The sequence below is a fragment of the Xyrauchen texanus genome, chromosome 28 (genome assembly GCF_025860055.1).
Source record: "Xyrauchen texanus isolate HMW12.3.18 chromosome 28, RBS_HiC_50CHRs, whole genome shotgun sequence".
NCBI lineage: Eukaryota > Metazoa > Chordata > Actinopteri > Cypriniformes > Catostomidae > Xyrauchen > Xyrauchen texanus.
Genome location: NC_068303.1, coordinates 40,479,710 through 40,492,443, shown reverse-complemented (window position 1 = coordinate 40,492,443; position 12,734 = coordinate 40,479,710). Strand labels below are relative to the sequence as shown.

General features: G+C 35.9%; 1 protein-coding gene across 1 annotated transcript in view; it reads left to right on the top strand.

Moving 5' to 3' along the window:
- Nucleotides 1–9,282: 9,282 nt before the first annotated feature.
- The window catches only part of arhgap18 (Rho GTPase activating protein 18), a 52,170-nt gene continuing 48,718 nt past the window's right edge, over nt 9,283–12,734 (top strand). Inside the window, exon 1 of the mRNA XM_052095612.1 lies at nt 9,283–9,450. Within this exon, the coding sequence (XP_051951572.1) occupies nt 9,341–9,450 (110 nt within the window). The 5' untranslated portion in view covers nt 9,283–9,340. The remainder of the gene's footprint in view (nt 9,451–12,734) is intronic.

The following is a 12,734-nucleotide window of genomic DNA, read 5'->3' as shown; positions in this document are numbered from 1 at the left end:
AGATCTGTGAGCGTGGTAATTGCAGGTGCATGTGGCCTGCGTTCAGTGCATGCGCTGCTACAGGGGTCAAATACCCCCCTCTGACCCCGGCCTGCAAGGTCATGGTAACCAAACTTGTTTGCTACCTGCTGCTCTGGTAAGTGAATGGGAATACTGAAATATTTCAAATAAGGTGTCAGAGTCATGTTTGTATTTCAAATGTAATTTTTTTTCATTCAAAAGTGGTCACACAATTAAAAAAAAATGACTGAAACGCATTTTCTGTCTAAAACAGTAAATGGTTCATTGACATGAAATATGTTTGGGATGTTGTCATGTCCTGCTGAGTGACACGATACTCCATCTAAATAGTCAGTTTTAAAGTTATTTTGCATGCAGATTTCAGGATTTAGGCACACTACACTTATTTCACAGTATCTTTGTCTTGTTTTCCAGTAAAAATATCTAAACATTCTTAAAACATGATAAATGTACTGCATAAGCATAGATATTTTGTCTCTTTTTTATGAAATCGAAAGTAGTCAATAGGTTGAGAAAAAATATGATTCAAAGAGAAAACAAGTTTATTTTTATTACACGATTGGCAAACAGTTTTCTCTTGTTTTAAGCATTCATTTTGTTAGATTTCTTTGAAAAGGATACAATATTTTTTGTCATTCTGCTGGTCAATGAATCAAGAAGTGATGCTACTGGAGATGTGATGAATGTAATTATTACATGATTATGGTCAGAGATATCAACATAAGTCAGAGTAATACATACAGAGCTCAAAAACATGCACTGAAAATAAAGGAAATGAATTGGCTTAAAAACAGCACCGTAGCACGTGTTGAATAGCTCCCAGCAGAAGCCAGGCAGTGACACCTCGGCTATAAACAGATAACATTTCAGTCTATTCTTCAGCTGGCCTGTATCTATTTCACCTTGAGAAATGAGAAGCTTGTTCGCTCTATGACAGACCAGAGGAGAGAGAGATTGTTGTGGATGTTATGTTTCAAAGTCTGAGCTGTCTGGACACTCTGTCCTTTTCTCCTCTGCTTTCTTTTCAAGGAGGTTATGAGATATTTTTTAAGTAGGAGATTGTGCTTTTGGGCTGGTCCTCAGTTTCCCCCCTTCGCTTCCTTGTGATGTGATGTTATGTTTTGTGCCATTTTTTTAGGGTCTTTGTCCACAAACATTGTCATAATTTTGAAATAATCTGTTGATATTGAATTCATAGTAGCGGCAAAATCTGTAATCATTAACCTTTATACCAGAGATATAATGTTTAGCTGTGTGTCCCACATTTTACATTCAGCCCTGCTACTGCATGATTTAAAAAAAAAGAAAGAAGGAATGTTTCATAAAACGTAGACATTCAGGAAGTGACATCACGGACCCACTTTATATTAGGTGTCTTTAACTTTAACTACCTACTTAAGCATTTGATACAATGTACTGTACTTAAGATGTACAAACGTGTTGTTGCATTGCAGTTCAATTTAAAGGGGTCATGACATGTACAATACATTTTCCTTGATCTTTTGACATTTAAGAGATCATTCTACTATAAAAACATTCTGTAAGTTTCAGAATTCAAACATTTCTCACTGCAAAAAAAGCATTTGTTGAAACCAAGCTGCCAAAATGACTCATTCTCTACTTACTCCACATTGTGATGTCACTACCGCCTCCACGACAAAACGTCAATTTCAATTCCATAGCCCGCCCAGTAGCAGTGAGCAGTGAGATGGCAAGTAGAGAGCAGGTCAGTCAAAAGCAGAGAGCCAATGAGAATAGTGGACGTGTTCTGTCAAGTCTTAAAGGAGAAGCAGCACCAAAACCAAGCGTTTCTGACAGAGAGTCAGAATGAGGGTGGGAAATGATACTGTTTTACAAATAAAAAAACTTGGCTAAAGTACCTACATTTAATTACATCAGTAGTTACGCAATAAATACATTGTAATGTTTGTATTTTCATGTTAGTACATTGTAGTTAAAGACACCAAATATTAAGTGGAACCAAAAACAAAACAAAACCAAAAAAATGTAAGTATTTTTACTTTAATTTCTGGGAAATATATTTAAATATATATATAAAATAATGTTGGGAGGGTTCATTTTATACTACCATACATTTTGTTGTCTGGGTCCTGTGACCTTTGTCAGTAATGTCTATTGGTTGGTGACGGGATCCTGACATCCATGTTCTGTGTTGAGCACACGCTTCAGGGTTAATTTCCTGTCCATGTGCTCTGTCTGTCTGTGTGAGCACACGGCTAGGGGTTGTATTCCTTTGCCTTGTGCTCTTCTGTCCATTATGTATTTCATGTTCAGAGCATGGTGTCTGGATCCTGACTTCTGTCTAGTTCGGTTTTGGTTTCGACTGTGCTGGGAAACCTCTATATCTGACTTCAACAGGGAATAGCCAGGCCTGCCATCCTTTGTAGTGTTGAGTTTGCGCTCTATTGTCCCTTCTAGTGAGGGTTCTAGGATTCTAGGAGGGTTCAAGTCTTGGTCAAGCTCCTGCCCCTCTTTGTTGTCACAAATTTTAGGCCAATTCACTCTACCTCTTGCAGGTTGGGTGTCTTGTGTAGCATCAGAAGCATCCCTCGTGTGGCTTTGGATTGGCACAACTGCTAAGAGATCTTCAGTACTGGTAGATTTTTTTCAATTGTTTTGACTATAATTAATCTGCCAGTACAGTAAGACAAAATATGCATGTTAAAAATACATTCTCAGAGGGTCTGGGTAGCGCAACTGAGATTCGTCCTCCACCACCCGGATTGAGGCGAGTCACTACACCACCACGAGGACCTAGAGCCCATTGGGATTTGGGCATTCTAAATTGGGGGGAAAAAAACGAAATATCTCATACAGTTTTGCTTCTAAAAACAAGATCAAACAAACTGATCTTGTTGCAAGTATTTTTAGATAATTTTATGGAAAAACAACAAAAATTCTCATCAAGCATAAGATTTTTGCTCTAGTATCAAAGGTCTTATAGAGAGAAAAAATGATCTAATGTGGATTTTCTTAATAAAAATAACATGATCGTGTCTGGTAACAGATGCATGTAAAATGGCTACTAATAGCATTTTAACTTAGAGTTGAAGGTTTATTTCTATTTCTCCAAACTTCAAGTGTACATCTCTGTTTGCTCGTATGAATGTAAAACATCAATTCTGCTGTATTTTTTTTTTTTATTTAAGAAGAACTTTTAAAATAAGATTTATTTTTGATGTGTATTTAATATTTATTGCTAGAAAATACCTTTAAACTGAGTTGCTAAAATGGCAAAGCCCATTAAAAATCATCATATCTCAAATAGATCATGTAATATATGTAATCATTAGATTTTTAAAGATGTTTAAGCCCTATTTTGTAAGGAAAGTGCATACAGTAGCAATTATAGTAATGCTGTCATGATGTCGAGTTTTAACTGAGCCTGTATATCATAAATGTGGTTACTCAGTTTAGCTTTTCAAATTGAGGATATAATCTGTAGAGGTAATTTTATGTACATCTATTGGGGTGAATCTCACAAAACCTGTCCAGAACATCTCAGGGTCACATGGATTTCACCACAAAAATAAAATAAATGAATAAATAAATAAAAAATATGTTGTATAAGTGAATTATTATTATTATAAGGAGTCTATTATTCGGACCATTAAGATGTGTTTCTATAGTAGCACATTTCCCCCAGATTTCCCATGCATTCGCATTATCATAAAGCAAAAAATCCCATTCTCATTTACTGTAATGTATGCTAATTATATTGTACTGTAAGAGTGGAATACTGAATACTGTAACATTTCAAGTGTAATTGAGAATAATAACAATTACAAACACAAGTTTATTTTTATTTTATTTTCATTTTAAGTAATATGTCTGGACGCATTAACCCTTAAATTGATGGTAATTTCCCCAAACACTCTTAAATATTCAGGTCTTTGGAGACCCAGCACTTTTATCTGTTAAAAATGGATGTACACAATGCCCAGATTGTGGCAAATTTTCAAAACATTTTCAAGACAATTACAAAACAATAAAATATAGTTGATGTTTTATTTTTCATAAATGAAAGAGATAATGCAAGAAATCAGGACAAATCAAGAACAGGATTCATTATTTTCACATTGAAATTTCATGACATACTAACTATTGAGCTACACAGAACACATAATCTACACATGTGTACCGTATGTGTAACTATGTGTGGCATATGTGTATCTTATACACAACTCCAAAAAAATGGATGAGGTACAGGGTGCCCGGATCTCTTAAGGGTTTAGTGGTTAATCATTTCACAATGCCATAAACCATAATTATCCTATCATTTTCCGATCGCGTGTGAAGGCAGCATAAGAAACAACACAAAGCTAACTGAAACGCTGTCATGATGTTAATATCTCTTGATTGATTGAGTAATTTCTGGAGGAAACCCCAGCGAAAACCAATAAAAATCATAATAATCATCACTGTGAATTAAACTCACTGCTGGTTGTCGTCTGCGCTAAGAATGATGCTTTGTTCTTTGTGTATGTGAGATCATCTGGTGAAACAATGAGAGGCCGCACACAGTTATGAGCTGTATGCACTAGAGGACGCTGTTACAGCTGCCTCTATTCTGACTGCTCGCCACCATTTCTTTCTTTTTTTTTTTTTTTTTTAAACAGAAATCAAATACAAACATTTATGGCACAATTCAATAATCATCCATATGTTTTCCGTGTTGATACAGCATATGTAAAAACAAACCACACACAATGAAAAAAAAATAAATTAAGAGTGAGGATCTTAATCTAGTAACAAAAATATGTTCAAGGCAGAAAAAAGTTTAATGGCATTTCGGTCTGTCATCCATTGAAGAGATTTTGCAAATAACTTCAGATCATTCTTCCAACCGTTGAAATGGGGTTTAATCTTTAAATATTTACATCTGTGGATAAAGTGTTTACCTAAAACAATCAGGTTATTAATCAAAAATTCTAAGATCTTATCATTTAAAAACACTCCAACTTTAATTGAGATCACATTTAAAGGCTGTAGCAATATACCTTTAGATTGAAGCCAACTTTGAAATGAAAGCCACAATTCGTGTACAAATTCACAATGAATACTGTTTCGATTTCTTTCTCACAAAATCCACAAGAATTGTTCTCCCAATTAAATCTCTCATGTAAAAAAACATTAGATGGATAAATGTCATTCAAGATTTTAAATGTCACTTCTTTAGCCTTAGGAAACATTGGAAAAGATAAATACCGCTTCCTTATTTTTTTTGCCTCTTCATCACTGAAATCTCGAAGAACATATTTTCTTTTCAGTTGACTCGGGTAATACTGTTTGGATAACACATTTCTAATAAACTTATTTGTAAACTGTTTGCTATTTAAATTTATACCTTCAATACCAAGTGGTCTCATTTCTGGTAGAGTGTTAGAGTATATTACAAACTGTTGAATCATCGTTTTCAGGGGTGCTGGAATGGACTTTATCACTTTATTGTATTCTTTAATTGGGCACTGGAAATTATATTTATCACAAAAATCTCTGTAGTACATGAAATTACCAAAATTATCCATCAAATGTGTTACTGCCCATATTCCTTTTTCCATCCAAGTCCCTAGAAACAAGGATTTTCTGTTACTCAAAATATACCTGTTGTTCCACAGGGGTGAATTATGTGGTGTAAAATTATGTTTAAAAATTAGGTTCCAGTACAGAAGAACTTGTTGATGGAAATCAGATAATTTTACAGGTAATTTGTATAAATCATAATCACAACGCAATAGAAAATCAATTCCACCCATCTTTTGAAAAATTGCATTCGGTATGCTAAACCAAAAGGAGTCATTGTGACCAACAAAGGAATTCAGCCACTTCAGTTTTAGTACACCATTCATCACAGAAAAATCTATGACATTCATGCCCCCCTCTTCAATACTCTTAATCATGTCAGCTTTTCTGATGTAATGGCATTTGTCCTTCCAAATAAAGTTTATCCTGTTTATCCTGTTTAATAATTTGATCATGTTGTCTGAAATTTCTAATGAAAAGGCAGGGTAAATAGCTCTTGATATACTCTCCATCTTGGATAGTAAAACCCTGCCGAAAATTGTTATATCCCTTTGTAACCAGGAATTCAATATTACTTTACATTTATTAATATTTCTAAGAATGTTTTCTTTTTCCCTTATTTCTTTATTTCTGGTGACTGTGATGCCCAAATATTTGACTTCTGTTTTAACCTGTATGTTTTCAATTAAGTGAGCTGGTTGATCATGCAAAGCAAGAATTTCACATTTATTAGTGTTTAATCTAACACCTGATGCTTTCGAGAATTGACTCATTGAATCTAACGCTGTGGAAATTTGCCTTTCGTCTTTTAGAAATAAAGTTGTGTCGTCAGCAAATTGACTTATTATGATGTGTTTTCCCATAATGTTAAAGCCATCAGAGTTCTTAATTCTAATCATAATAGACAATAGTTCAGCGACCATTATAAATAATGAAGGAGAACTGCTGCAGCCTTGTCTAATACCCCTCTTGACTGTGAATCGTGCGCATGTGCCATGCTCCAGAGATACACAGCTGTTAATATCCTTGTAAAGTAGGCTAATTATATTTGAGAATTTTTGTCCAAAACCAAAATGATTTAATGCTTCTAATATAAAAGGATGTGCTACCGAATCAAAAGCTTTGTAGAAATCTAAAAATACAATGAAACCCTGTTCTACAAATGTATGATTGTAATCAATTAAGTCTAGTACCAGTCGTATGTTATTATGGATAGATCTTCCCGCAGGGAAGCCAGATTGAGTTTCATTTATTATTTGGGGCAGGCGCTCGCCACCATTTCTGACCAACTTTAAGCAGAAGTGTGTCATTTTCTGGTAATACACTTTTTCCTTTCCCATTTGAATGTGCTGGGACAACTACTGTAGAAGTCATTCATCTGTATGAGGACTTCTAAAGAGTGTAAACGTGGCTCTCTGGGGCACTTTCAAAACATTGCTCTTGTTAAGTGGCCCGACGTGTTAAAGGAATAGTTTAATAGACCCAGAAATGAAAATTCTCTCATCATTTACTCACCCTCATGCCATCCCAAATGTGTATGACTTTCTTTCTTCTGCAGAACACAAATGGAGATTTTTAGAAGAGCATTTCAGCTCTGTACGTCCTTACAATGCAAGTGAATGGTGAATAGTGGTGAATGGTGATTTTTGTTTTTAAATGAATAAACGTAATAACAGGCAACTTCAACTTTTCAATTTGTTCATTAGGGATATTCAAATTTTAATGATAAAGTTAAATGATATTTTGCCTTTAGCACACATCTTTGTTTTATTGTTGATGAAGAGGCTTGAGCCTTTCTGATTGAGATATGGGCGGGGTTGGGGAGTAACAAAATACATGTAACAGGAATACGTATTAAAAATAAAAAATATAAGTAACTGAATTCCACTACAGTTACAATTTAAATAATTGGTAATTAGAATACAGTTACATTCAAAAAGTATTTTGATTACTGAAGAGATTATCTTGCATTTTATTGTCATTTAATATTGAGTCCTTTCCGATGGAATACTTGTATCCATATAAATTATGTGATCCATTTGAACAGCGGTGAAACACTTTCTTATGATGTGTTACATTCATACGAGCAGACAGAGAAGTACGTTTGAAGTAAGTTTGGAGCAGAAGAAATAGAAATAAACCTTGTGTAAATTGTTAGCTTTACGCTAAGCTAAAATGCTATTTCTAGCCATTTTACATGCACATGTTACCAGACACCATCATATTTTATATCAAGAAAATTCACGTTGGCTCATAATTTATTTCTGTCTAGTAAGACTTTTGATATTATAGGGGAAAAAATTTATTCTTGATAATAATTTTTTATTGTTTTCCTGTAAAAATATAAAAAACATGTATTGGTCTTGTTTTAGAAACAACACTGCATACGATATTTGGGTTTTTCAGAGAATGTATTTTTAACGTGTATTTTGTCTTACTGTACTGACACTTTTTATAGTCAAAACAATAAAAAGTGCTGAAAAAAATCTACCAGTGCTGAAGAAGTAATCCAAAGTATATAGAATACGTTACTGACCTTGTGTAATCTAACAGAATACATTTCAAATTATATTTTTACAGCATGTATTCTGTAATCTGCTGTGGGATACATTTAAAAAGTAATGCTCCCAAACCTGGATGTGGGGGTATAAGGCAAAAAACACTGTGATAGGATATTTCGTGTGAGGAGTGGATTGCATTTTAAGTAGTTATTCACTGAAAACGATGACATCCACCATAGCTCTTCTTGCACATTGAAATAGCGACGTCTGTTTTGTGACATATTTTTTTTCAATGAATTGGTTGACCCGGTTCACACACTAACACAGCTAACTGGAGAAGATCATCAGTTAATAAATCCTTAAATTTTGGCCTGCTTTTGCGCTACTAGCGTGACCAAATGAAATATATAATGATTGTTTTTGAACAGGTTTCCTGAACACCTCTCATCATTAATTGTTCAAAGACAAACAGATAGCCCACCCCAAACTCACACCATCTCTTACTTCTAGTTAAATGGCTTACTTGTAGTTTTCTGCTTTAATTCCAGAAATAATCTTTTAACCAATACCTCTCTTTGAAATGCATTTTTTGAATATTGGTTTTAAAAGAGGTTATTTTTCATATCTCCCTTATTAATCTGTGAGAGATATGTAGATATGAGGTGTCATAATTAAGTAATGTGGCAAATATCATTAAATTAATTCACTTCAGCCGAGGTGCAGGCTGGGTCATGTCATTGGGGATTAAAATTGGTCTTGCGATATTAAAACTGCTACAGTACTACAGACTAAAGATGCAGTTGTGTTTGACTGAAGTCTACAGCCTAATTTAAAGCCTTTCACATTTCAACAGCGTTTTAAGAGCAGTAAAGTGTGAAGCGCGCGTCTATTACGTTCCATTTGAATCCTACTACGACGAAGGCTTATCTTATGCATATTAATTACGTTACGTATGTTGTAAACCTTCCTGAAGCGTTCAGTTACGTTCTTCATGTAATATTCATGAGCCAAGCCTTCACCACTGTAAAACTTGTTCCTTACGTACCGCCTACCTAAAAACCTTCGACTTTTACCCAATCAAGAAGGCTCAGTGAGCGAGTATGACATAATAAGATTAATATTCATTAGACAAGTCATCACTGTTATAGGATTGGTATGTCGCCGCCCGAAGGGGCGGAGCTGAAAGTCGCTGATTATTCATGTCGTTAGGAAAGAATCGAGCGGCAGTTCCTCCGAAGTTACATCGAAACTTCCATAATAATGCGGTGCTCAACATGAGTGGACAGCAGGACGAGCAGAGTGTTGTATTAACCGCCTACATCAGCAACAGTGAAGCTTTACCGGCCGTCAGCTGTAAGGAACAAGCGGGGTTTTCGGGACCGAGGTGAGGGATCGCATGAACGCGACTTTATTTATTACCCAGGGCAATGTGCACTATTTATGGCAACTGTATCCTAGGGATGTGTCTCAAAGCCCTGTGAGCTGTAGGTCTTGATAGAAGATTTGGGTATCATAGGTGCATAGGTATTTGTTGTCCATCGCAGATGTCTGTGATGTCTCAAAATGCTGCTGTCCAGGTAGACAACTGACTAGGATCTGAGACACAGCCCTAGTGTTTAGTGCCAAGGCAGGTTTTACTCTCCCCTCAAAGGATGGGTTTAATCTTCAACCTGGCGATTTTGTTAACCAGTTTAATAAATTGGGAACCTAACACTGTTGTTGTGTTTACATCCTTTGGATGTTACTATTAGTGATGTTTGGAGTATTTTTAAAATGTAGGTGGTGGGAGCTACTGCTTTTTGAAGGATCATGTTGAAATAAGCCTGTAGATTGTTGTAGCATTGAAGTCCAAATATGTGGTGCCACTGCTACTACGGGCTTTGCTGTGTAATAACTTGACAGAATCTTTCAGGAAAATTTATCAGCCAATAATGTTTGCATTTTAACCTACACCCTTTAAAATTCCAGGCCAAAATGTTAACCACCAGTCTACACTTTCTATATACTGTATATCACCATATAATTACATTTTAATGGATTGTAAAAAAAAAAAATATATATATATATATATATATATATATATATATATATATATATATATATATAATTAAATAACCATATTGTAATGCCTATTTTTGAATAATCCAGTCAATAAATTAAAGACCTCTTATATCATTTTCTCTTTATTTGGAACTTGACAAACATAATAATGGTTAATATATATATTTGGTTTTAAATCAACCTTACCATAATGCTTAATTTCACATTATGCCACATTTCAGTCTTATGTTGATGACTAGTATTGTTATTATTATAAACTTTCCTTAAGAAACTTGACATCTTCTCAAAGCAATGCAACAAAGAAAGAAGTCATCTCTATTACAGAAGTAAAAAAATAAATAAAAATCAAACGAAAATAAACATCTCTGAAGAAAATATGTTTATTTTCTAATTATAGGTGCTATACGTAAGATTGTAAACAAGCATTTGAAATGGGTACTGCAGTCCAAATTCATAATATTGGAGAGTTGTCTGCCCCGCCCCAGACTCCAAGCTCATGCGGTTTGCCAGAATTATCCAACTCCGCATCCGTTTTAAAGGACTTCTGGGCTTTAAGCTGTCTCCATCTTCCAAAGGCATCTCCAGTATTTATCATTGTTTACTACGCTTCTGTTCATGGTGGTTTTTAGACGGATGGTGAGGCATTTTTGGTCGGGTCTAATCTGTTATCTCTGATCCAGTTTGTTTGCTGGCTTCCATGGCTGCAGCACACAGTGTTGTTTGCCTGCAAACTTGTTCAAATCTGGCAACCCGGCGGTGTGGAAATACTATTGGTGAGTTGGGAGTGGGCGGGATCACACAGGCCAAAACATAAACAGAAATTGTAATGGAAACTTCAAAGTAGAATGTACTGGCTGTAGCATTGTTATCAGAGAAGCCAGTATTTCAACTTAACTGGCTCAGAACACACAAATACATCCTATTTTGTGTAAAAATAGACATCTGAGCGGGGGTCCCCCCCTGAGTATTTCGTGTTAGCCGGTGCGCAAGAGTCATACACTGTAGAAACCTTTTCTCCCCAACTCCTAATGCGTGCTATGTCCTCAATCTGGGTGGGAGAGGACGAATCTCAGTTGCCTCTGCGTCTGAAACTGTTAATCTGGGTACCTTATAGTGACCATGAGGAGGTTAACCCAACTTGACTCTACCATCCCTAGCAACTGGGCCAATTGGTTGCTTAGGAACCCTGACTGGAGTTACTCCGCACACCCTGGATTTGAACTTGTGACTCCAGGCCCTCACCTTGAGTATGTTTTTGATTTTTTCCATCTGTTGTTTCTCTCAGCTGTGATAAACCTTAATGCTGATGCTGTTAGTTTAACTGTATTTCAGTGCTGTATTTTTGTGGAATTAATTAGAGTGATCATGGAGTGAGAGACAATGCTAATGACTTCAAAGAAACCGCTGGCTGACTGATGTGCGCTGACTCAATTCTCTCAGAGAACTTGATAGTATGTAATAACAAGAGTTAGTTATAGATTCTTTTTCCTTGATGTAAGAAGCCCCTTCTTACGGTTCAGCATCAGGATTCTCACCTGAACCATCAGAACCTGCCGGAAGGTGATGATGGCGTGGTAGAGGAGCTTACCCCCCACAACAGGATGGGACTTTAACTGGTGGTGTTGGTGTGGCAGTGGGTGAAAGCGACATGGCATACAAGCAATGAGACACAGCTGTGGGACCTTATTAGTCATAGGCTAGCTAATGATTGGATGAGATGGTGGAATTGAATGAATGAATGACGTAATGGTACTATGAGTCCTCTGTGAGAATTATCGCTTAGGCTTCTATTTCTTGCAGAAAACATGATAGTATAGAATAACACGATTTAGTTATAGATTAGTTTCGCTTAGCATAAGCCACATCCTACGGTTTAGCGTCAGGATTCTCGCTCGAACCATCAGAACCTGCTCGGAGGTGATGATGGCAGGGTAGAGGAGCTTCCCCCCCAAGAGGAAATTAAAACCTAATTTAAACTTATATCCCCCTAAAACAGAACTTATAGTTCAACTTAGACGACCAGGTCTCTGGCGAAGGGACCTGAAAGAAAGAAGCAGAGATATTAGTAATACAGTAAATATAACCTTATATGACTAGCAAACATGAAACCCTTACAAATGGCATGTAATACTGCCAAACCCTGCAGAAAGATGACCAGCTTTGTGAAATGGCATAGCTTCCTATGTGTTTGTGCCGATGGACTGCCCATGGAATGGGTGGCTTTGCTTGCGATGTGTCTGTGGAACAGGCTGCCCATGAACATAGACGTACAAATACAGTATGTATGTATATGTCTTACGTCTCGTTGTTACAATGTTTTTTTCATGATCATAGGCTGTTATAATGTAGTCTGTTACAATAAGTGCATAAGAGGGTAAATATAATGCATAAAAAACCTTCACTTTTATTAAATAATATACATTAATGAGTCGAAGTTTCAACATTATATGACAATAAAACCTGTTTAGCAAATGTGTGCAGATGTGCAGAGACAGATGTTTAAACGTTAGCATTGCAACATCGTTTATTAGTTTGGTTGCTATGAGATGTCTCTGTTGACAATCAAGGTACTGCTGAAAATGACAACGTAAGCAATCTCAAAATTCA